The 24,155-nt window shown below is 41.2% G+C and overlaps 2 protein-coding genes across 7 annotated transcripts in view; both read left to right on the forward strand.

The window, feature by feature from the left end:
• Positions 1-17,938, forward strand: part of LOC129239554 (unconventional myosin-XV) — a 29,645-nt gene extending 11,707 nt beyond the window's left edge. For 2 of the 3 annotated variants that reach the window (XM_054875132.1, XM_054875133.1), the window contains exons 3-7: positions 1,178-8,101; positions 15,091-15,653; positions 15,724-15,967; positions 16,040-17,179; positions 17,257-17,938. In XM_054875132.1, the coding sequence (XP_054731107.1) occupies positions 1,178-8,101; positions 15,091-15,653; positions 15,724-15,967; positions 16,040-17,179; positions 17,257-17,424 (9,039 nt within the window). In that variant the 3' untranslated portion in view covers positions 17,425-17,938. Of the gene's footprint in view, positions 1-1,177; positions 8,102-9,447; positions 11,486-15,090; positions 15,654-15,723; positions 15,968-16,039; positions 17,180-17,256 lie in introns of those variants that run through there. The other variant, XM_054875134.1, reaches the window with a different exon arrangement.
• Positions 17,939-20,831: 2,893 nt separating this feature from the next.
• LOC129238915 (GTP-binding nuclear protein Ran) lies at positions 20,832-22,642 on the forward strand. 4 transcript variants are annotated; one of them, XM_054874147.1, is made up of 3 exons: positions 20,832-21,075; positions 21,766-22,233; positions 22,300-22,642. In XM_054874147.1, exons 2-3 carry the CDS (start codon positions 21,802-21,804, stop codon positions 22,513-22,515), a joined length of 648 nt encoding a protein of 215 aa, XP_054730122.1. In that variant the 5' UTR covers positions 20,832-21,075; positions 21,766-21,801; the 3' UTR covers positions 22,516-22,642. The 4 variants fall into 4 exon arrangements, with proteins under 4 accessions (XP_054730122.1, XP_054730120.1, XP_054730121.1 ...); XM_054874145.1 differs by having other exon boundaries at positions 20,833-20,987; XM_054874146.1 differs by having other exon boundaries at positions 20,833-20,966.
• Positions 22,643-24,155: the final 1,513 nt, after the last annotated feature.

Below are 24,155 nucleotides of genomic sequence, written 5' to 3' on the forward strand. Positions count from 1 at the left end.
CTCATACAAACATATGAATACATGTTCAGGTGCAGCGCAAACAATTTATGCGAATATACAGAATACTGGGAAAAAACAAAAAGCCGACAAAATTCTGCTTCATGACTTGTAGTGAATTGTGCAAAAATCTGCAAGCTAGCAAATGCCAGCTTATTGTTTAGCAATTGGAAACAGATAATTTGAGCTATTTAACTGCGAAAGGTTGTTGGAGACAAACTTGTTGAAGCATCTTGTTTAGTCATATATTTCATTCTGAAGTAGCCTGAGTTCCCGCCTTAGTGATTGTTTTAAAGTTGTTCGTCTCTTCGCCTTGCGACATAGTGCGAAATTGCAGCAAAATGGGAAATACTCGCAGTAAAAGCGAGAAAGAGCAATTGTCAGTCAATGTGGTTTAACAAGCCCGCAGAACGTGAAATTCGACCTGTTTGATGCAGAACACTTACTTATTGCACTACAGTGCTTTACAGACCATCACATACTCACAGCAACAAGTTTCGTTACAATATCTTGGATTATCAATTAATGTTCAAGTATTTTTTATACGTATTGGCTAGTAAAAGCAGCAGTCAACTGCAGTGTGGAGAATGGCTGCAACAGGCCATCTTTAGTTGGTCAAAGCATGATGTCTCTTTCAGAGGTGTTTGCTTGGAGTAATACGAACTAACCGTCCATTCTACTGGCTACCATTGCACCGAGTGGACATGTAGATTGCAATTGGCGCTTGATTTGTATCTGATATTCGAAGTGAGAGTTCAAACTGCTGTTGCCGCCTATAGCTGGGCATCGCGAATGCGTATAGTGCGCTTTCATCTGGAACCATGGCAACGGTGCGGTTCCATCACACCTAGCCCTGCTCAATCACCATCTATTGCAATTTTATCTCCACATATTCTGCGTCGCCAACGCCCACCCAGCTTTGAGAATTTTCCAACAACAGACGCCAACTCCGAGATGCTCCCTTTAAAGCAGCGACGCGATCAGGAGCGCAAAACAAAAAATCGCTATCCGCAATATGTAAAGAAGCTTTCAACGATTTGCAGCGATGTCATTGCCAACCACGTTCGTAACTAGTGTTCATCCACACAAATTTATACATGCGAAGAACTACTTATTATGTGTTTTAAGTAAACTTAAATTAAAAAAAAAATACTAAAATTATTCTTGTTTTCTTTTACAGCCACAAACTTTCGCACTGCAGCCAGGTGAGGGAAATCTGCGCCCACGACAAGATCTCGGAAGTAGTGGCGTTGAAGATATGACCATGTTGGAAGATTTGCATGAAGCGTCATTGCTATGGAATTTGCGTCTGCGTTACGACAAAGGTCTTATTTATACGTTTGCGGGCAGTATTCTGATTGCAGTGAATCCCTACAAAATGTTTCCCGATTCGTATGGACTAGAAGTAGCTAAAAAATATGCCGGCAAACCTTTGGGTACAATGCCACCCCACCTTTTTGCCATAGGTGCAGCTGCACATGCCGCATTGCCATCACCTCAGGTCGTGGTAATATCGGGAGAATCGGGCTCGGGAAAGACCGAGTCAACAAAACTAGTAATGCAGTATTTGGCTGCTGTGGTGCCGGGTGGCGGTTCGGCATCAGCAGTCATTGCCGAACAAATACTGGAAGCTGCACCTTTACTAGAGGCCTTCGGTAATGCGCGTACGGCGCGTAACGATAACAGCTCGCGTTTTGGGAAATACCTAGAAGTTTATTTTAAAAATGGGGCAATCGTGGGTGCGAAAATAACTCAATATCTACTTGAGAAGTCACGTATTGTGACTCAGGCGCCTGGAGAGCGAAACTATCATGTTTTCTATGAAATGCTTGGTGGTTTGTCAGAAACCGAGCGTACTAAATACGGCTTGCTTGAAGCAGATAAATATTTTTATTTAAATCAAGGTGCTACCGACTGTGCACCCGGTCGTGTGGATTGGGATTCCCTTCAAAGTGCCATGCAAGTCTTGGGCGTTTCGGAAGGTGAACGGGAAGGTATTATTAGAGTATTAGCATCAGTGCTACATTTAGGAAACGTGTACTTTCATCGTCGGCAGTTACGTCATGGTCAAGAGGGGGTAGAAGTGGGCTCTGATGCTGAAATCAAGTGGGCGGCCCATTTGTTACATATTTCCGCTGAAGGACTTCACAGAGCACTGACTAGTCGCATCACTGAGGCACGATCGGAACGCTTACACACTCCACTTGGTATTGATCAGGCGCTCGATTCGAGAGACGCCTTTGCCAAGGCCTTATATGCTGGACTTTTTAATTGGTTGGTGTCGCGCATAAACTCTATCGTACAGAAAGGTGGTACACATGATGCACATCGTATATCTATTTTGGATATATTTGGCTTCGAAGATTTGGCAGAGAACTCTTTCGAACAGTTGTGCATAAATTATGCCAACGAAAACCTCCAACTATATTTTAATAAACATGTTTTTAAACTGGAACAAGCTGAGTACTCACGAGAACGTCTCGAATGGACACCACTTACTTGGGATGATAATTTACCGGTTATTCATTTACTAGCCAAAAAGCCGGTAGGAATATTCCACTTGCTTGACGATGAATCTAATTTTCCTCGGGCAACCGACATGAGCTTTCTGGAAAAGTGTCACTACAATCATGCGCTTAATGAGCTATATTCCCGGCCTCGCATTGGTGCTCAAGAATTTGGCATTACGCATTACGCTGGCCAAGTGTGGTATTGTGTTGATGGATTTCTAGATAAAAACAGAGATGCTTTGCGCAGTGATGTCCTGGAACTGCTGGCCTCTAGTAAACTGCAATTAGTTGTTGACTTAACGAAGCAGTTAAGAGCTCAAAGAGACTCTGGAAAAACTCTCCCAAAGGGTAGTAATGGTCGATTTGTCACCATGAAACCACGTACTCCCACCGTAGCGGCTAGATTTTCAGACTCGTTGCAGCAACTTCTTCAATCGATGGGTCGATGCAATCCATGGTTCGTGCGTTGCATTAAACCAAACAATGAGAAGCACGCATTAAAGATGGACATGCCATGTGTTCTACAACAATTGCGCTACTTGGGCATGCTCGATACTATTCAAATCAGGCAGAAGGGTTATCCAGTTCGCTTGAAGTTTCAGCATTTCGTTGAACGTTACCGTCACCTTCTTCGAACCCCTCTTCCAAGGGGCACCCCATATCGTGAGCTATGTCGTATTTTATTAGAGTCTCTACCACGTACCGGTATTGAAGGACCGGACTTTCAATTAGGTGCGACACGTGTGTTTTTACGGGAAGCACTTCATCGCCTATTAGAAAGTGGTCGCTCAGATCGTCTTAAGTCAGCAGCGATTGCTATACAAAAACATGTTCGCGGCATGTTAGTGCGACGTCGATTAGCCCTTAAAAAGAAAGCAGCTATAAGGATCCAGTCAAAGTGGCGGAGTCATCGTGAAATGAAAAAGTTTTTACAGCTCAAAAAAGGCGTCGTCCAGGCTCAATCCCTCTGGCGCGGTAAAAGGGATCGAAAGAGGGTTGCTAAACTTAAATCGGAATATAAAAGACGATTAGAAGCACAGAAAGCTCAGAAGGAGCGTGAAGCGAAAAGGCTCGCCAAGGAGCATATTGAGCGCAGTCAAGTGGCCTACTTGGACATACCAGCAGAATTGGCTTTTATTTATTCAAAGGTAGATGGTTGGACACCAGTACATGGTGACCGGCATCTTGTTAAAGTAGTTGGTACCGTACCCGGACCGCCTGTTGCTGGTGATCTGCCAAAGGACTTGGATCAATTCTCGTTTGGCAAATTCAGTTCGGTATATTGCAACGGTTTACGTCTATCACCACGCCGAGAACCGATTACAACACCCTTTCTTACAAGGGCTGCTTCCAGAGACCAAGACTTCCAAGATTCTCTGGCAGTGTTCAAATTGATCCTTCGTTGGACGAACGATAAAACCCTTGACGAAAATAAAGAAAAGGTATTATCAGATTATATTGTACATAAAGGACTATCTTCACGTGGATTACGTGATGAAATACTGGTTCAACTATGCAATCAAGTATATAAAACGGAAGAGTCTAACTCCCAACGTATATGGCAGTTAATGGCACATTGCTTATCATGCTTTCAACCCGGTCCTGCTTTTAGTAAATACCTGATGAAGTTTATAATGGACAATGCTCCGTCGTCAATGAGGGAACTCCTTTTGAAGAAAATTTTACGTAATTCAAGCAACACACAGGCAAATGCTTGTCGCAATTTTGTACCATCATGGGTGGAGTGGCGAGCTATCTCCAAAATGTCCGATATTGCGGTATCTTTGACGATGCCAGATGATGTTTCACAAACTGTTGCTATAGATTCATGGACAACTTGTGAAGAAGCTGCCTCCTTGGCCATCTCTACACTCGGTATATCAAACCGAGGATGGACTGTTGTTTTAGATGACGGAAAGTTGGTAACTGATTCATGTGGATTAGACTATGTTTTGGATCTTATTTCGGAGAAAGAGTTGTGCCCAGCCTTCCCTGCTGTTCGTAGTGACCTTATGAAAACTGGCGGCAAGTTCATACGAACAACTGTACCGGAAACCGAGCCTAGCAGCCCCAAGAGACCACAAGTTCCGCCCCCGGAGCCTCCAAAACCTAAAATGAGTACTGCGAGAGAATCTCCAATAGCCGTACCTCAAATCGAACCTCCAGTCCGAAAGACATCGAGAGATTTGTTGTCGAGAAGTTCAGTTCTTAACGAAAGATATTTTGAACAAGAAAAGACACGATCTAAGTCATTAGATGACCTTCTGGCAGGAGATATTGCTGATCTTGATCCAACCACTGAGCCTGAACCTTTAACAAATCTTGGTCTATCTGAAAGCCGTTTAAATGAAAGATATCACTCTGCAGAGCGTTTGGCTCCAATGGGAAAAGAAACTGGACCCAGGTATCAAAAGTCACAGCACGCTGGACGTCGATCACACGCTGGCTCTCACTCCAGTAAATACATGGACAAATCCGAATATGCAACTCGTTCATCAGCAATGTCCGATACGAGCGAAGCACCATCGTTAGCGTCACATGTACGACGTGTACGAGTACCATCGCAAGCTTCTGATGTCGATCAATTCCTTGATGATTTATTTAGTCCCGTATTGGATGGCTCTTTAGATGAATTATCGGATGCAAGGTCATTGGCAGCAAGCATAAGAGGAGGCGGACAGAAAATTACACAGAATTCTCCGTTTTACTCCGATAAATGTGAATTTTTAGAAGCACCAAATACCTTGCAGAGTTCAGTAGATGTTTTTTCAAACGTGGATTCTCTCTGTCAAAAAATTAAAGGCGGTGGAGAAAAAAAGGGTATTGAGGATGAATCATCTACTGACAATTTAGATGAATATATAACAGGCCTTTTTAAACCAATATTCATCAATGAGGCCGTAAACACTTTAACAAAGCAAGCTGAACTAATAGAGATCATTAAGGGGGGTGGCACCACGCACACTCAATCTACATCTAATACCAGTTTCGTTACATCACCAGTCGTAAGCCCAATAAGTCCCTTGATTGCAAATTCCGATAATATAATTCAGATGATTAATATTCCTCCGGATGCTGATCCCAACGTTTATCAGCAGCAGGTTCAACGAGCATTTTTGCAGTCTGCAATGGCCCAGAATTTACAAATTCAACAACAATTATTGGCACAGAATCAGGCACTGCAAACATTGCTTAGTCAACAGGATACACCAACAGGCACAACATCACCACCACTAGTACCCGTTCTGACAGCAGTCCAACAATCTAGCCATTCAACAAATAATGTCACAACAAAAGTAAGCACTCCTCCACAAGCAAGTCAAAACAATGTCCGCAAGCAAAGTGTTAAGAATCGTATATCACAGTTCTCAGAGAACGATCGGAACAGAAAAGCTTCCTCGGAGAGTGGAGGATCGCTAATACCACCACCACCACCGCCACCGATGCCACCACCCATAGAAGCCAAAGACCCGTCCGAAACACGACATTTTCTCGATCCATATGGTCGGGCAAAGACAGTGCGAATAGGAAAGTGGCGTTGGCCTCCGCCACAAGACGCACCACAGTTTGAGACTGAGGAAGACTTTTTTGCCTTCAAAATGCGACAATCACAACGAAAAACTACACCACAATCTCAATTTCACAGCAGTAATGGCTCTCTAACTGGATCGGCAATGGAGTGGGAGGAATTTGAAATCGACACATCTAAGAGTCCATCACCCACTTCTAATATGCCACCAATTCACGCTCAAATGATACGAACTACACTGAAGATTGAAACAACTGGTGGGAAGATTGCTAATAAGGAAATAATTGAACAACAACAACAGCAACAACAAACAGTAGTTACAACGAAAGTAGCTAAAAAGAGCTTCGAGATCGGTGCTGAGCGGCCACCGCCGGGTAGCATTGGAAAACTTAAGTTAAGTTCTGAAATGCGTCAACGACTCGAACAAGTAACCGCTGGTCATTCCGTACGTTCAACAGTTAGTACAAAGTCGGAGCAAAGAACCCCAGCAAAGCTGGAGGATACAAGAAAACTTATGCTTCAACAACAACTGAGTGGACATTTTTTGAATATGGAAGGCAAGCATGGCCCAGAATTGCCTTCGGTCCGAACACAAATCGAGAGGATGGAGGGCAAGCTCTCTCCCCCACCTACCTGGCCTACTGTTGTACCACCAGCTCCAAGCGTTCCAGCACCACCCCCGCCCATACGACCTCCAACTATTGCACCGCCCGCGCCCCCACCCGCACCTAAAACTCCACCCACTCCCCACGAACTGGAAGTAGATGATATCATCTTTCGCAATCAAAGTGGAAAAGATATTCCAGCATTTATACAGCGTCAAGATCGTGACACTTTCGGAGCTCGCCACAATTGGAATGGCTCCGATGATTCGAAGGAGACCTATGACTCTTGGGGACGTGCTGAAGCGGCTAAATTAGATATGGTGTACGAGGCTAATTTCAAGAAGGAAATTAAGAATGAAAGAGAACGATCTAGATCACGATCCCGTTCTCGTGACCGTGATGATTTCTCAGAATCTGTTTGGGATAGAGCAGAAGTAGAAGGTCCTTCTTCCAGTGGTAGCGATCGAGAAAGGGAAAAGGAACGCGAGAAGCGAGAGCGCATCTATGAAATTAGACAAGTGGAACGCGAAAAAGAAAGCAATAAAGTATATCACCCAGCTCCCCCCAAGGTCATTACAGCTGCAGTTGAACGAGTCGAGAATCCATCTACAGGTGCACAAATGGAACGCAAGTTTTCACAACCCACTTCACTCTCAATCCATAAGCAAACAACAACATCTATCAGCATGAGCTCCACCTCAACAACTGCTCCCGCCACATTCCGTACACACATGGCACAAAAATATGAAAAAGAACGTAAACGAAAATCTTCCGCATCAACAGTACTATCCCAAAGCACTCGCCGTGACGAAGAAACCGATGGCGGTGACGAATGGCCATTGCCAGCTATACCTGCTCCTGTATTAGCCCCACCTTCTATTAAGAGCCCAGCAACTGCTTGCTTCACATACAACAGGGTGCCATGGAGATTACGTGTTCGCAAAGAAGTTTTCCATCCCAATGAATCGATAGGACCACCTATTGCATTAGATTTACTCTTTGCACAAGTGGTGTCCGACGTTTTTGGTATAACTCCTTGTCTACGAATTTCCCCGCAAGAGAAATCCGTTGCATTGAGCATGTTGAACGGACATGGCGTAACTGTCGAAACTGTCCGCAGCCAGAATATTAGAGCAATAGTGAAACGTCACCTGATCGATATGGCGCGCAGTTGGCCACTCTATTTTGCGCGCCTATTTGCAGTGCAGGGTGCGCCGCAGTTCCCAGACGTCTCAATAATGGGCATTTCACACAATGGACTTTATCTAGCACGTCGCGATGCAGAATACCTAATTGTTGTGCAATCCATATCTTTAAGTGAAATTCAAAACGCAATCACATTACCGCGACCCGCATCTCTGCAGTTAAATTTGCGTAGCGGGGACCATTTGGCATTGCACGCAGCTCGAGCAGCATCTATTCAGGCGATGATTACTACATTTGTACAAGAGTACCGCAAGGTAAGTAAGCTCCTTTGAGAAGTGACTATAGAATAAATCTAGGACATTCACATATCTAGCTAAGACTCACCAAGCCCAAAATCCTCATGTTTTTTTCTTGTGTAAGTGAATTACAGTAACTAAGGATAATGGATATTAGATAAGCTAAGTAATCTGATTTCGTTATAATAAGTTGTATTAAATAAATGAGCAGTATGACAATGTAAACTAAATGTCGATAAACTCTCACTTTAATATACATACCAGATGCCCATCGCATCGACAAAATAACAAGTTAGGCCACGTAAAATCTAGCTTTTCAACATTTGTAGTTTACTAGAGACTTGCCAGGGCACTTGAATCCAAACAGCATCTAACTTAATAATTGGTACTCGTCCATCATTGTCAGCGGTCATTATTACTTAGTGGAATTCAATAACTGGGAATTTGAAATATGAATGACCGATGCAGTTGCGCAAGCGGCTACGGAAGTACAATAACAGTCGAATTTTTGAACAATCTACGATTGCAAAGCGAGCGATTACTAAAGCAATTCGTGCAATCAACCTAAACAATTACCAATCGCAAAGGGACGAGGAGCCTAAAAGTTTTCTTTTCATATATTGCTTAGAAAGTGAAGTGAAGAAGTGATAACATCCAAAATAAATTTTTTTAAAGCAAAGTCTCATGGTTGGGCAACTAATCATTGAATGATCGTACTTATGAAGACTCAAATTTTATTTAATAGAAAGAGCAATGAGTTATTTATACTCGAAGTACAGATGCATTTTTAAATCTAGGCTCTTGTACTTTTAAAACAATGTAAAAATTAATGCTCGAACGACAAAATTTAGCATATATTTTAGCTATGTACGCATCTAGTTGCGTATGACATTAAAAATTTTAATCATTGCGAGTCAGAGATATGTATGAAAGCACTCGTACGTCACTGTTATATTACAAAAACACTTTGTTCAATTAAATATATACATATATTCGAGCGAAGCACACATCCATCAGCTATCATTAATAAAAGCATTACCAGCATAATACCGAGTTTCCACATACGTATGTATATATATATATGGATGTGTGCATGTGGATATCCAAATAATACTCTCTGACTCTCTTTGTTAGCTATAAAGTTGGTCACTAGCAAACCAAGCAGCTCCAAGCGTGGTCATTCGGCAAAGAATTGCACAGAGCCGCTCTGGCATGAGTGCTCAACCGCATTCAAGTATGCATGTATATGTACATACGCACATATCTGCGACTACAACTTAGCTTTCGGGCGCAGCTAGTTGGCTAATGAAATGGTCAAGCGATTGCTCGGCGATATTCGAATCTTCAGTCGCGACAATCTAGCTTGAGCGTTTACTACCGCTGTGCGGAAAATTCACCTGTTAATCGCTGAACTGTGGAAAATGTCTTTGCTGACAATTTGATTTGTTCAATACGAGTTATAAGAGCTTGAATGTGATAGACGGGCAGCCAACCCGAATATGTTTTGTGACCGCTTTGGCCAGCTTCCTTACAGCGACGTCGAATGAGAGGAAAATATGAGAATGTCGCGCAATGTCATTATATATCCGGTTGTAGTGCGATTTGTTATGCTGGATCGAGTGAAGTAAATATAATATAAATATAAAAGTGAAAATCGCTTTGGCGCACAAATGCAGCTGAATGATGTGAATAGTGGTAGTACCACAAAAAATTCATAACTAAATAAACCACCTCAAAAACTAAAAAAAGATAATATCTGGACTTATTCGGTATAACCTATTCAGGTCCACAACAAATTGTTCTGGATTCATTAAAGATGTATACATATATGTCTTACATATGGAAACGTATAAGTACATATATGAATGCGCATGCGAACTGAAACAGCTGACACTTGGTCAATTGACAATAACTTGTGCGCGCTCCGAGTTCATTGACACGAGGCAGCTCAGTCAGTTACTTAGCCAATTACAGCCTTTTAATTGTGCACAGACTTTGGTGCGCAGTTGGAGCTAATCGGTGCGCGCATTCAACTTTCACTTGTTTTGCAGCATAAAACATTAAAACAAGATATAAGGCAAGCACAAAATAAGCATATATATACATACATATATATGCGAGTATATGTGCGCAATTGAAAATCGCACGTCGATAGTTACAAACATGTGCGAAAGTATTTCTGCAAACACTGCGCTATAAGTTGCTTCTGGTTCATAGTGCAACGCCGAAAAACACTTCCCAATAAAGATGTCCTCCATATCATCCAAGTCTCATGGCAGTCATGGCAGTGGCGCCTCTCATCACAAATTCAGCAGTATCGTCAATAAGGTTGAATCATTGATCAATAAAATGAACAACGATAAATTTCATAATTTTAAGCTGCTGCAGAGCAATACTGTACTTCCTGGTCGGAACTTAGTTCAAAGAGAAACGCATGGTGTGCGAAGTAGCGCATCACATTCATACAAGTCGGAGGAACGCACTTTTCAATCGTATGCACAATGTGAGAGTCAAAGGGAAGGCTTGCCATCTTTGGAAGACACTCTTACAAGAACAGCTTCATTAGATTCATTGAATCAGTTAACTGACGCTGAAAATGCATTCGATAATCACGATTTAGTTTACACCGATTCAGATGATGCTGAAATTGCGCACATAACTGGTACAACAGCGGTGCAAGTGCATCGCCGCAGCGACTTAGATCAGCTAACGGATGAAACAATTCGCGAGTTCAATGAACAGTGCTCCTCGCTAAGCCATGATGTGGACTTTGATAATGCGTGGAGTGCAGAAGAGGACGAGCACAAATGCTGGACGGCTGTTGGCGCAGAAGCGGGCTGCTGTTGTGATAGTGATAGCCAGGAGAATACTGGCGAAATCTTTGGCAAATTATATAAATATGAAACCATTAATAATAATAACATCGACAATACTTTTAAAACTAATGAGAATGCAAAATACCAAAGAGACAAAAATAATAATAAAGAAGAAACAATGTCCCGAAGTAATACCTTGGATCGGAGTCCTATTCAACAAAAACAACAACAATACCTGGATAATGGATTCGGATTTACGCAACATGTCAATGTCAACGACACTGTTGCAAATTGTGATGAAAAAATCGAAATGCGCAACGAGGAGGAGTACATGACTGCAAATGGATATGAAAATGCTTTGATAATGAATGCAAACGTTAATGCATCCAGCAATCTTAGTAACCAAAATAACGCGAATATCAATGGCAATGGCACCCAGCAACAAAACTCCAATAAACCTCGTCGACCCAGCCTTGCAAGTAGCGGCTCAGTCGGCCGCATGGAAACCATACTCGAAGAACCGGGCGAGAGTAAAGTCTCTGTTAAAGAAATATTAGCACGATTTGAGACAATGAGTCTGACAGAGGTAAATTTTCGGAAGAAAAATTCGAGAACTCCTAGCTTAGATTTGAACGTGCAAAGCAATGCACGAAGTTATTTAAAATGAGGACATACAAGTAATTACCAACAGTAACACTGCGTTACAAAATTGCAAAAATATTCAGCACTCAAATGTTAGAGTTAGGTTAGCGTTCAGGTAGCAGGTCACAAACTGCGAGTATTACTTCAATGGGCATATATGCAAACCAACATACATACATACATAGCACAATGGGCTATAAATTACGATAGTTGTCCAGCGAATGTGCATTTCATTGCCAAATAACAAATTGTGGAAGGAAATGAGTAAAGAAACACGTCATTAGGGACAGAATGGCGACATTAAAAGCATTGAAAGCTGTAGGAGTGTAAACTGCAAACTTGCCTTCATAAAGCTCCTCTTTGGTGCTGTTTTTGCATCACTCTAATACAAAATACGAAAACACGCTGGCTACCAAAACAAAGCGTTGCACTCACGTATTAACCGTTACGCTGTAGCTCTGGCCGCTACATTGGATGTCGCTAGTCACTGGCACACTAGGCGATGAGAGTACTAGTCATTGCCGCTTTCGACACATACTGTGTTAGTGTATGACTTTGCTCTTCTATCCGACCCCTATGGGTTTCAAGTCGAACTTGAACTGCAACAGTAAAGTGACCGTGCACTCGTCAAAATGGGAGTACGAAGTGAGTAACATACCAACGGTAGTAAGCGTTCATTGCCGCGGTTTTAGTGAAATTTGTTGGAAGAAATGTCTTCCATTTATTGTGGTTATTACCGTTAAGTTTCCATACGTATAATCTTAGCTTTTATATACGTTCCCAGTTTTCGTGGATGGACACTTTCTATTGCCAAATTTCAAGCTCAATTAGCAAATGAGGTTCAGTTGTTTGGAATAAATAATTATTTTTATAACTATTAACACTTGTTAATATACTTATTTATATACGTACATATTCCAAACTGTCTATCGAAGCGATACGCGCTCGCACAACTCTTCACACTGGAAATATATGCAAACAAAAGTATGTGCACTGGTATGCTTTTAACATGCGCGACTACTGCATAGCGATTTACAAATGTGCTCCCGTATATATTGTATTTTTCGCATACTTATGCACTGGCTATTGATCAGCAGAATTTGTGTCGTTGCCTCGATTGCGATTTGCTTAAATGTGAGCTTGTGGAATTGAAAGCACCAATCAATATGGGTGCATTCATATGCATGTGTTTGTCTGATCCGAATATTAATTAACTTGTCTTCAAACGTAGCAAAGTTTTAAAAGTGGAAAGCAAAACTACTGCTTCAATTGTTCGTATCAAACGTAACATGAAAAATGTGAAATAGAAAGTTGTAGGTGCACACAAAATGATCCGAATGGCCAGTACATGCATACGAATCTACAAGTGCGGCCGATCGGTCATTGTGGTGCATTGGCGCGAACCGCAGTTTACACTTTGGCTTGGTCCAAATTTACTCTTTTGCATCGCAAATATTGCCGTATTTCGATGATACGGCATACATTTCTCCATTAGCTAGCAAAGTGCGCGAGGATGAAATTAAATTTGGACGTACGTGTGAAACGCATTCGCTGAACGCTCGTAGCAAGCGCAACAGTAACACTTACAATACACATACATATGTACTACACTAGCTGACCATTGCTGTTTTTACGACTCCGTGAAAATGTTTTTTATATTATATGTAATTACTTGGATTGAACTGCTCTCAAGTTGTGAAGTCACTGGAACGTGTCATAACGGCCACAGACGCAGTGCAGCTCTCGCTGGCCCAGTTTATATTATGGCTCCGACCATTTAATGCTGCAATCAATTTCGCAGCTAATCGGTTAAGCGTTTTTCTCTAGCTTAACATTTGCGTTTTTAAATGTGGCAAATATTTTCTTTGAGAAGTGAAACCATATAAACACTAAATATAACATAGTTTTTTACTATCTTGGTGATAGATTTAAAGTATAAGGGCCTCGAATTTCTGGTTATTAAAACTAAAAGGATTAAAGTAGATACTGATATTGCGATACAGAATTTAGAATTCCTTGTACAATTAATGGAATTGACACTATTTTCCGTTTGTAACATATAATAAAATCCACTGGATAAAATATTAAACGCGTACATACCTCCCTTCCCTTTATTTATCTATATTTACATACATTTGCATTACATTGCAATATTGAAGAGATATTTTGCTATACTTTTACCCATACGCTTGATGTTAAGGCAGCGGAAGTTACTTAACGTACTCGTTATAGAAAAAGGAAATCACGCAAAATTTGATAACACTTTGCACATGCAAACTAGCGCTAGCCACACTTTCGCCTAGGAGTTATTAACTCTAAACTTCATCGGTTTTATTGGTATACGTAATTTAAATAATTGGTCTGGCAAATTGACGTTCCGTAATTTGTTTTCACGCTGTTTTAGTTATGTCTATTACAAAATGGTACATACTTGTAAATATGTGTAGAACGCCGAAAAGTAAACCGGTAAACTGGGCTTTTGCGAGACGGGCTGCGTGGGCAACGCGCACCAATAAAATATTGGGTAGTGTAAAATGTTTTATAACAAATTTAGACAAAGTTAAAAATTTTAAAGACAGAACCATCTTTATTTCCTAAGAATATAATTTTTGAGTTTTCTGAGCGGAAAGCTGTTTGAAGCGCATTTTAGGATGCATCAGAACCTTCACGTTAAGCTCTTTTAGTTTCTGCCACTACATCAAAGATTCAATGGAATTACTTATTTCAATTTTCAATTGTTCGCTGTAGATACGGTAGATATCAGTATCAAGCTTTGGGAAGGTGGTAGCACTACTATTCCCTTCCCCTCCCCTATTGGGAAGCTTCAGCTCGTATAATTCACTAATTTTTTCATACATTACGCTCATCACAAGGTATCATTCGCTTTATGAAGTGCTAGATCTTGTTCCGTTTTAGGAAAGCTCATCGATTGGAATTTCAGTTTAATAATTATTAGTTTATGTGGTATTCGAACCATTTTTGTATCAACCATTATTCAAATGGTTTAAAATTGTTTGGTAGTGGATCTCATGATTACTTATATATCAGTCTTCCTTAAATTTCGGCATCCTTTTATTGAGAAACTTTCACTATACTTTAGTTTACAGTAAAAGAGTATAGTGAAAGTGCGAGATGCAATGAAGATATTCAAAGTTTTCACTTTTCTTGAAATGAAAATAGCTTTGTACTAAATAACAAGATTGTCGAATTTATTTATTAATTTTATATTTTTTTTTTTATTTTTTTATTTTATTTAATCTATGTATAGACGTCTCGTATGAATATTACACCAAGATGTTCGAATTTAAAGTCGTACGTTGATAATTTGTTACCGAACTTTTTATACTACCTAACATATTATATATGTATGTGTGTATATTAAACTATGAACATTCGTATCCACCTCCAGCTGCTGTAGTCCACTTTAATTTCGTGTTATTTGTTTTATTAAAGTAGTCCAACTTTCCCATTCGCCATGGCATACCAGTTTCTGACCACTGAAATCTAAATAACTAAATAACAGCACAACATTTTTAATCCAAATTTCAGAGCCAATCGAAAGCCTCCACGCTGTCGTCGGGTGCCCGTGCAGCCGCCCAAACACTCAACGTCCCCATCGAACGCCTGGAATCCCGTCAATCTAACCATCGTGAACATGGGAATGCGGTCAATAACCACAACAGTGCGGCAGCAATGACCTCTTCAAGTGGCCATGAAGCTCACATGGAAAAGCCTGTTGCTCTGCAACATGGGCGGCAAAGTGGCGACACGGAGGCCGATGTTCATCAGGACGTGAATCACTTGCTTGAGAGCGAGGCAGATTCTATGCTTCCAAATACTGGCAATCACATGGACATGCAAATGGAACGTCATCAGTATACAAAACAGACGAGTTACCTTCATTCGACTCGCAAGACCTCTAGTAGTCAGCAACAAGTGCAACAACAATCACAACAGCAACATCAGCAAACTCATGGTCACAATCACGTTTCGATGTCACATCATCTTGATGCCAATTACATGACGGAGGAGCCAAATGGCAGTAGTGGGCCATCGCCGTCCGTTACTAAATACTCTCTTCTTCAATTCGCCATGCAGCACTTCCGAAACGAGTAATGAAATAGTTTGAAAACAATGTCTGCTTAGGTTTTCTAAATCTGTAAATTTTATTTCAAATTCCAGTCAATATCCTGAAGTTCGTACGCACAATCGCGATCTAACTAGAGAACATGGCGACCGTCGAATTCCTTCTTACGCAGATTTAGTAAAATGGCAAGGCACGCCTATTCGCATGCCATTACTCCGGTTGCCCAACGATTTAGCTCCTTTGGCGCTTGAGTGCTTTGAATGTATTTTGCGCTACTGTGGCGATATACCGCACGACCCTGAGCTGACTGAAGTAAAGTGCGTCTACACTGTACTCATGGTAATATTCACAAATAATTATACTTTTGGTCAATTTACACAAATGTTTTGAAATTCCCCATTACTATTTTAGCATTGTCATAAATATTTGGCGCTTCGAGATGAGGTTTACTGTCAGTTGATGAAACAAACGACGGCCAATCGCTCTCCGTGTCCGGACTCCGCGCAGCGCGCATGGCGTCTGCTAAGCATTCTAGCGGCTTACTTTGGCTGTTCGGATGCGCTGCGTCCTTACCTAATGGAACACTTGACATCGGCCGCTTCAGATCGACGACGTTCTTGTCACGGTACGGCAGCGGTTTGTCTAGCAAATTTACGTAAGACAGCACGCTGCGGCGGTCGGAAGAACGTGCCAAGTGTAGAGGAAGTAACTGCAGTGTCCGCTGGACGCTCAGCACGTCGCCAAATCTACCGTCTGCCCGGAGGTGCGGAACGTGTAGTCAACACTCGCTGCTCAACAGTGGTCGCTGACGTAATTGCAGAGCTTTGTGCGTTGCTAAGCGTAGAATCGGAGGCTGAGCAACAGGAGTTCTCATTATACTGTATTGTACAAGGAGACGCCTTCACAATGCCCCTAGCAGCGGATGAGTACATATTAGATGTTACCACGGAGCTTCTTAAATCCGGTCAACCATTCTACTTGATTTTCTGTCGGTCTGTGTGGCATTTTCCTCTAAAACGTGATCCCGCGCCAACACCGCTCTATGTGGAAGTACTTTTTAATCAAGTGGCGCCGGACTACTTAGAGGGTCTATTATTGGAAATACCTAGCAATGGAGTACCCATTCCAGAGATTGTACGCGATATGGCACGCATAGCTGCTCTGCTTCATCGCGCCGCTGATCTAACACATGTGCCGGCTATGAAAGAAATTAAATTTCTTTTGCCTAAACCGGCGCTCGGCATTCGGGAAATTCGTCCGGCTCAATGGGTAGGATTAGTGCAATCCGCTTGGCCTCAAATTGCTGGCTTGACACCGGGCCAAGTGAAGGCACAATTTCTAGCGGTCTTGTCGGCATGGCCTCTGTTCGGCAGCAGTTTCTTCGCAGTGAAACGCATTTGGGCCGAGGAGGGACCGCATGTCGAAGACAGCAATCCAATGTGGCGTGATCTGATACTGGCCTTAAATAGACGCGGTGTGCTATTCCTGGATCCAAACACACACGAAACGCTACAGCACTGGCCATTCATGGAAGTAATTTCTACTCGAAAGGTGAGTACAACAAATCCATTTGCATTTCGCAAAAGTAAACATTTCAAAATCATTGCTCTTTAATCTTTATGGCATAGGTTCGTTCAGAGGACGGCGCGCTCTTCCTGGACATGAAAGTTGGCAATCTCATGCAGCAGCGGGTTATACGAGTCCAGACTGAGCAAGCACACGAAATTTCGCGGCTCGTACGACAGTATATAACAATGGCACAAATAAGCCAGAGGGACAAACGGGAGTTGAATTAAGTTCTTTTAAAAGTTTGATTCGATGTGTAGTTTTAACATTTAACCCTTTGAAATTATTTTATTTCGTTGCTTCTTTATATAGATAAATGTATGCATACATACATATGTACTCATGGTTATACCTACTTTTTACTTAGGTATGTCCTAACAATTGAACATTTTGTAGTTTTTAGTTAAATGCATAATCCTGTGCGGGTACGAATTTTTTCTCTAAAGAAAAACATTTGAATGTGAGCGTATTCCACTTTTATGAATACTCCGCGGCCCGTGGATATTCGCTCAAAGCTTTAGAAAAAATTGCAAACTGATGCTTCCGATGATCGCTATTATTATAATATCATACAATGTTGAAAATTTTAATTTCGGAAATTTTTTACTCCTGTAATTATCTACGAATACATAAAAAACCTTATAAACAGATAGTATATTATGTATGTATATATATAATATATATGTATGAGTAAAGTATGTACACAAAATAAATGGTCATATTTTAATCGTTGTGCAAAAGAAATATATTTCCCAAACTCAATGAAATTCACAACATAGTTTTATACATTTAAAATAAAATAAAAACGCACTCGTATGTATATGTAAAGTTCGTTAAAAACAAAAAAAAAAAAATAATTGGCGCTTACGCTTCTGTTAGGTGTTTGGCCGAGCTTCTCCTCGTATTTGTGGTGTGCGTCTTGATGTTGTTCCACAAATGGAGGAACCTACAGTTTCAAGCCGACTCCGAACGGCAGATATTTTTATGAGGAGCTTTTTCATGGCAGAAATACACTCGGAAGTTTGCCATTGCCTGCCGAGGGGCGACCGCTATTAGAAAAATGTTTTTTTAATTTTGCTTTCACCGAGATTCGAACCAACGACCTCTTTGTGAATTCTGAATGGTAATCACGCACCAACCCATTCGGCTTCGGCGGCCGCCAAGGTAAAGTTCGTTATATGCCTTAATAAACCTTACTAGATCCTGCACAGACTTTTCAGGGATAGCTTTTCACCTTCAATAGTTCCATGATGGACCAAACATTTTTGGAAGATTTAATCTTCTTGGTACAAAATACTCTTTATTGGAGCCGTTCTACGTTAAGATAATTTTTCCAAAAACACTGCTAATCCGACAGTGTCCCCTCTACAACTTCTGTACAACGAGGCACATTTGCTACCTGTAAAGGAGCACAACAAACTGCTCAGCAAACAGTTTATGCTAGGGAGCTAGCGCAAGGTTTCACTCATGTAGACACCTGCTTGAGCCAAAGCCGCCTCCCAGACACGTCAGGAGGCACCTCTTCAACGCTGACGAGATCCAGGTCAAAATGAATCGACAACTACTGCACCGGACAGTGTTTAGACAAACAATAAACGACATTCATCGGGAGACCGTTACCACTTTCATAAGCTCCCGACCCCCGAATACTGTAATCGGAGTCCAACCACCACCCACAGCAGATGAAGAGGTCCAGCTACCCCGAGAGACCCGCGTTACCTTGGCACACCTACGTTCTGGATATTGCAGCACGTTAAACTCCTACCTATCCGGAATTGACCCCGACATACTAAGCATATGTCCAACATGTGGAGGCACCCCCCACGACACCAACTATGTACTTTTTCACATGCCCCATAAAACCCACCGCTCTCCCTCTGGACCCAACCTGTCGAAACAGCAAATTTCCTGACCCTACCATTAGATGAGCTAGATGAAGACGACCGCTTATGTACTTTTAACTTTTGTTTTAAAGCATCTAGGGTGATTGTCGAATCTCTTACATGTTTAATCTAATCAATTGCTTGAGGTGTTCGGTGAGTTTCTTCGATGTATTTCCTCTATTGTGTTGTGTGTTTATTGCTATGTCTGTATTTTAATTAAAATACATGAGGTCATGTTGTTGAGTCCATTTTATTGTGCTTGCAATCAATTTGTATTCTATTTCTTCCATTGTATGGGATGTTTGGGCCGGATTTAGTTATTAGTGGAATGTGTTGTTGTTGTGTTGTTATTATATTATGATCTGTTACTTCAGTTGCCTCGTTGCTGATGTTATATGTGGTCGCGTTGATTGTGCATTATTATTATTATCCACGCCACAAATTGTTGAGACTCGTAACAAGATTTTCTCACCGCTTTCAATTTATATGTTTTAAGTTACTTAAGAATCCAAAATCAATAATGCCTTAAGACCGGAATAATCATTTATGCAAGTTTCAAATTTTTCAGGTAGCCCCTAAGTTAGGTTAAGTTACGTTTAAGCCTGGAGTAATTACTCTATCATTCGCCTATGGTTTATGTAGTGCCCCCGAAGATGATTTAATACAAGGTAGTCGAATGTTCCGGAATGGTTGTCGCGAATGTCGTCAGGCTCCATGAATAAACAAACAAAAGGAAGGGGAGAGAAACAGTAGGCGAAAGCAATAGAAACTACCAAACACAAGAAATTATACACACACACATATATTAGTGCCCCGGCGTCATCTGTATAAAATATTTTGTTTTGTACCGGAAAGGAGCATGACATCAGACATGCCAAAATCGCTAAAATGAAGTAACTGTTTCGAACGACGCCACCTTCAATATTCAATTTGTCTAGTAGTGCCCCTACTTTATAATTCGCCTTGTACTAAGGCGAATTCATAGAGGGCGAGTTCGTAAGAGTTCAACACGTATTTTGATTTTGCAATGAGTGATAATATAAGAGACTGCGTCTTCCGCTTGTTTATGAAGAGAAAAAACAAGCGACGATCATAGAAGCTGTCAAACATAAGAAATAATATGCACACGCGCATTAAAACGCAGAAACTGCATTTGGAGGTTTTATATACATTTTTTAATTACAATTTAATATGCGGTCCATTTACGACATTAACAAGACATTCACTGAATATTAACGAGCCAATAATTTCCCTTATCTTTGTTTGTTTTGTATTATTATGGCGGAAGACGTAGTCGGTTGTCAAAATTGCGCAAAATAAACTAACGGTTTTCGGAAGGCGACACCTTTTGTATTCTATTCGCCTTGGAGTTTCTTTGAAACTTTCTGGGTTAGCCACCTCAGTTAACTCGAATTTATTTTATTTTGCATTTGAAAACTTTACAAAAACGAAGTACAGTAAACATCGAGGCATTATTGTTAAGGGTATTAGTTTTTGACAGAAAGACGCCAAAAAACTCCATAAGCAAAAGTAAAAATGTAAATAATAACTGTGTAATGGTTGGATATCGTTGAATAGTATTTTGTTAAATAAAGAACTCCGGGCGCGAAACACCAATTTACAGAAATATATCAAACTAAATTAAATGAATGTATTGTTTTCGAGTAAATTTTGGGAAATATGGCAGCCTCTCGAACTCTCACTCACAGTGCAGCCAACCTGGTTGAATTTAGCTTGAAGAGTCCGAGAGTTATTCGCCGTAGACCGAGTTTAACAGCGGAATCGGATTTTTCGCAATTTTAGCAGCCCAAAAACCCGATCGAGTGTTGCGCGTGTGGAGAGCTTCTTAATTTTTCTGCTGCAAAAGATTTTCAATACTTCACATTGAGGTATATAAAACAAAAGCAAATGTAAGTTTTGTGTTCTGCATAACGGAAATTGTGAAATGTGTTCGGATTTTGTTTAAAGGGCGCGTACAAATCGGCGTTTGCATGGGGGGTAATTTATACTTGAATCTTCCATGACAATATCTAAAACTGCTGTAGCGTGGTTTCGCTTGTTTTTCTTTTTTGCTTGATTTGACTTTTGGCTGTAAGAATCGGTGATTAAATTGTAGGGGAACTCGGGGGGGAAATGTAGTTAAAGTGGTTTGCAATTTTATATGTTAGATTGTGTTAATGTTTAACAAAGTGTGTTGTATATTTTTGGCCGCCCATTTGTCGCATGAATAAGGAATTTCGGCAGATGCGAATGTTTCTTTTCGTGCGGTTGAGGTTAGGTTTTCTTTGGCACGTCAATGACGTTTGATACGCCATAATTGCTACGCAGCTATATACCGGCGTTTATGTATTGAGGAAACATTAATTTAAAAGAAAAATAAGTAATTTACGTACTTTGAGAAAATATATATGCTTCCCCTTGCAGCTGCGTCGCTTGTAAGCATTTAAATTTTGGCGCGAAGGTCTGATTCGACACTCGTTTGTGGAATATGTACACATTGGTACATATAAGTATGTATGTACATGTATCTACATCGGGGGTGCGTCAGAAAACTTTCTAGAAAAGGACGGTTTTGGTCAAATGTGAATTCTAGTTTTTGAGCATTTTCGATGTTTATTTATTTTGATTTATTACCAAGAATTTATAACCACATGAATCTAAGGTTTTATCACGTTTTTACCTTTGCAGAAACATTAGTGTACAGTAAAGACAAATTTTTAACAAATGGCACAAGAAGCTGATATTCCTACTTTCAAATGCGTTCTGGTCGGAGATGGTGGTACTGGGAAAACCACTTTTGTGAAACGTCATATGACTGGAGAGTTTGAAAAGAAGTACGTTGCTACACTTGGTGTCGAGGTGCACCCACTTATTTTTCACACTAACCGTGGTGCCATCCGTTTCAATGTATGGGACACCGCCGGTCAAGAAAAATTTGGCGGTTTGCGTGATGGTTACTATATTCAGGGGCAGTGTGCTATTATTATGTTTGATGTAACTTCTCGCGTCACATATAAAAATGTACCAAACTGGCACAGAGATTTGGTACGCGTATGCGAAAATATCCCGATTGTTTTATGCGGAAATAAGGTCGATATAAAGGATCGCAAAGTCAAGGCCAAGAGCATCGTATTCCACAGGAAAAAGAATTTGCAGGTAAAATATTCCTTAAACAAAATTTTGATTAAGGAACTAATTAGATGTTTAAAATATTATTTTCAGTACTACGATATTTCCGCCAAATCGAATTACAATTTTGAAAAACCTTTCCTGTGGTTGGCAAGAAAGCTGGTAGGAGATCCAAATTTGGAATTTGTTGCTATGCCAGCGCTACTTCCTCCAGAAGTCAAAATGGACAAGGACTGGCAGCTGCAAATCGAGAGAGATTTGCAAGAAGCTCAAGAAACTGCATTGCCTGAGGAGGATGAAGATTTGTAATCTTGAACTTATGCTGCTTTTTATCTAAATACAGAGTTTACTACAAATTATAATTGAGAAAACTTAAAATTCTAGCGAAACTAAAATGGCGAGGAAACCAATAAAAATAATTAAAACATAAAATGCATATTTTGAGACTTTATTGGAAAGACAGTTTTCCATAATATTCTTTGTTCATGTAATTTGTATTTACGTTGCGCTTATTTTCTTATTTTTAGTGTACATTTTAAATAATTTTGTATTAAAACTAATCTGAATACTTGAAGGAGTTTGATGGATATTATTTTTATATTTACATTTTGATCTGCATCTTCAATGAACATAAATTGCAAATGGTTGGGAATAAGAGCCGATAAATACTGCTACAGTGGCATGATTCAATAATAATGATTAAATCTAGCTACAGTGATACGGTAGCACCTGAATACGTTTCCCTTTTTGAGAAACGCTGAAGTGACATCCTTAGCCTGCAATGAATAGATAAATTTACCAAAGCTGAAGTAAAGGGTTTCCCAATAACAGGTGTTATTTTGAATATCCCGCTATTTCCGTAGATGTCACCTTTGAGGCTGTAATTTTTTGATATTTGTCAAGTAGAACCTACGCCATTAATAAAAATCCATATCGGAAAGATGCAATCGCATCAGGCAATCGGAAGATTCGCTGCTCGACTCTCACTCCCGCTCTCGGAGAGTACTATCCAAGAATCCAGCATGCATGCCGAAGAAGAAATCGCATTTCGGCGAGCATCAAAAAGCGTTGGTAAAACGAGGAATTTCGCATTCCCGTGGCAGCCGGTTCTACGTTACCGGAATGACTCGGATCTTGACATCATTCAAATGCAATTCACGCAATGGCTGGTGCCACTTGAGTGGCGCCATTCCTACTGTAGAGCCGTGTACCCGCAACCGCCTCCTGTGGCGCGACCGCCTATCCCCATCAGGGCCCAACAACAACAGCGGAACACACAGTAGATCCAAAGCAGACAACCTCACTAGTCTCTCACACCCCTCCTTACGACAGTCCTCCCGATATACGATATACGATACACTAGACAGGGCTAGTGTACTGGGGCGGCAGCCCTTGGTCGGGGAAAACCCGAGTCATTCCGGTAACGTAGAACCGGCTGCCATGGGAATGAGAGACCTGCCGACTTCGTTTCCGCGAATCACCGGTCCTATTTTAACTTTAAAAAAGCTAATTGGGTCGGCTTCACGGAATTCACCGAGGACACCTTCGCCGCTCTTCCCATCCCCACTGATGTGCGCGTGGGCGAATGCGCATTCCGCAAGGTGCTCACAGCTGCTGCGGCTCGCTTCATTCCAGCTGGAAGTTATAAGGGCATCCGTCCTCATTTCCCAGCCGAAACAGCCAGTTTAGCAAATGAGCGTGACCACCTACGCCAGGCCGATCCCGGGGATCCCCGCATAAGGGATCTCAATTTGGAGATCCGGCAACTAGTAAATCAACATAAGCGGACTAAATGGGTTGAGCACCTGAAGACCTGTAACCTCACCTCCGGGGTGAGTAAGCTCTGGTCCACCGTTAGATCCCTGTCGAACCCGACGAAGCACAACGACAAGGTGGATCACCTTCAACGGTTGTACTTCGTCGGACCCGAAGAGATGCGCGAGCTATTT

The sequence above is a fragment of the Anastrepha obliqua genome, chromosome 2 (assembly GCF_027943255.1).
Source record: "Anastrepha obliqua isolate idAnaObli1 chromosome 2, idAnaObli1_1.0, whole genome shotgun sequence".
In the NCBI taxonomy this organism is placed as follows: Eukaryota; Metazoa; Arthropoda; class Insecta; order Diptera; family Tephritidae; genus Anastrepha; species Anastrepha obliqua.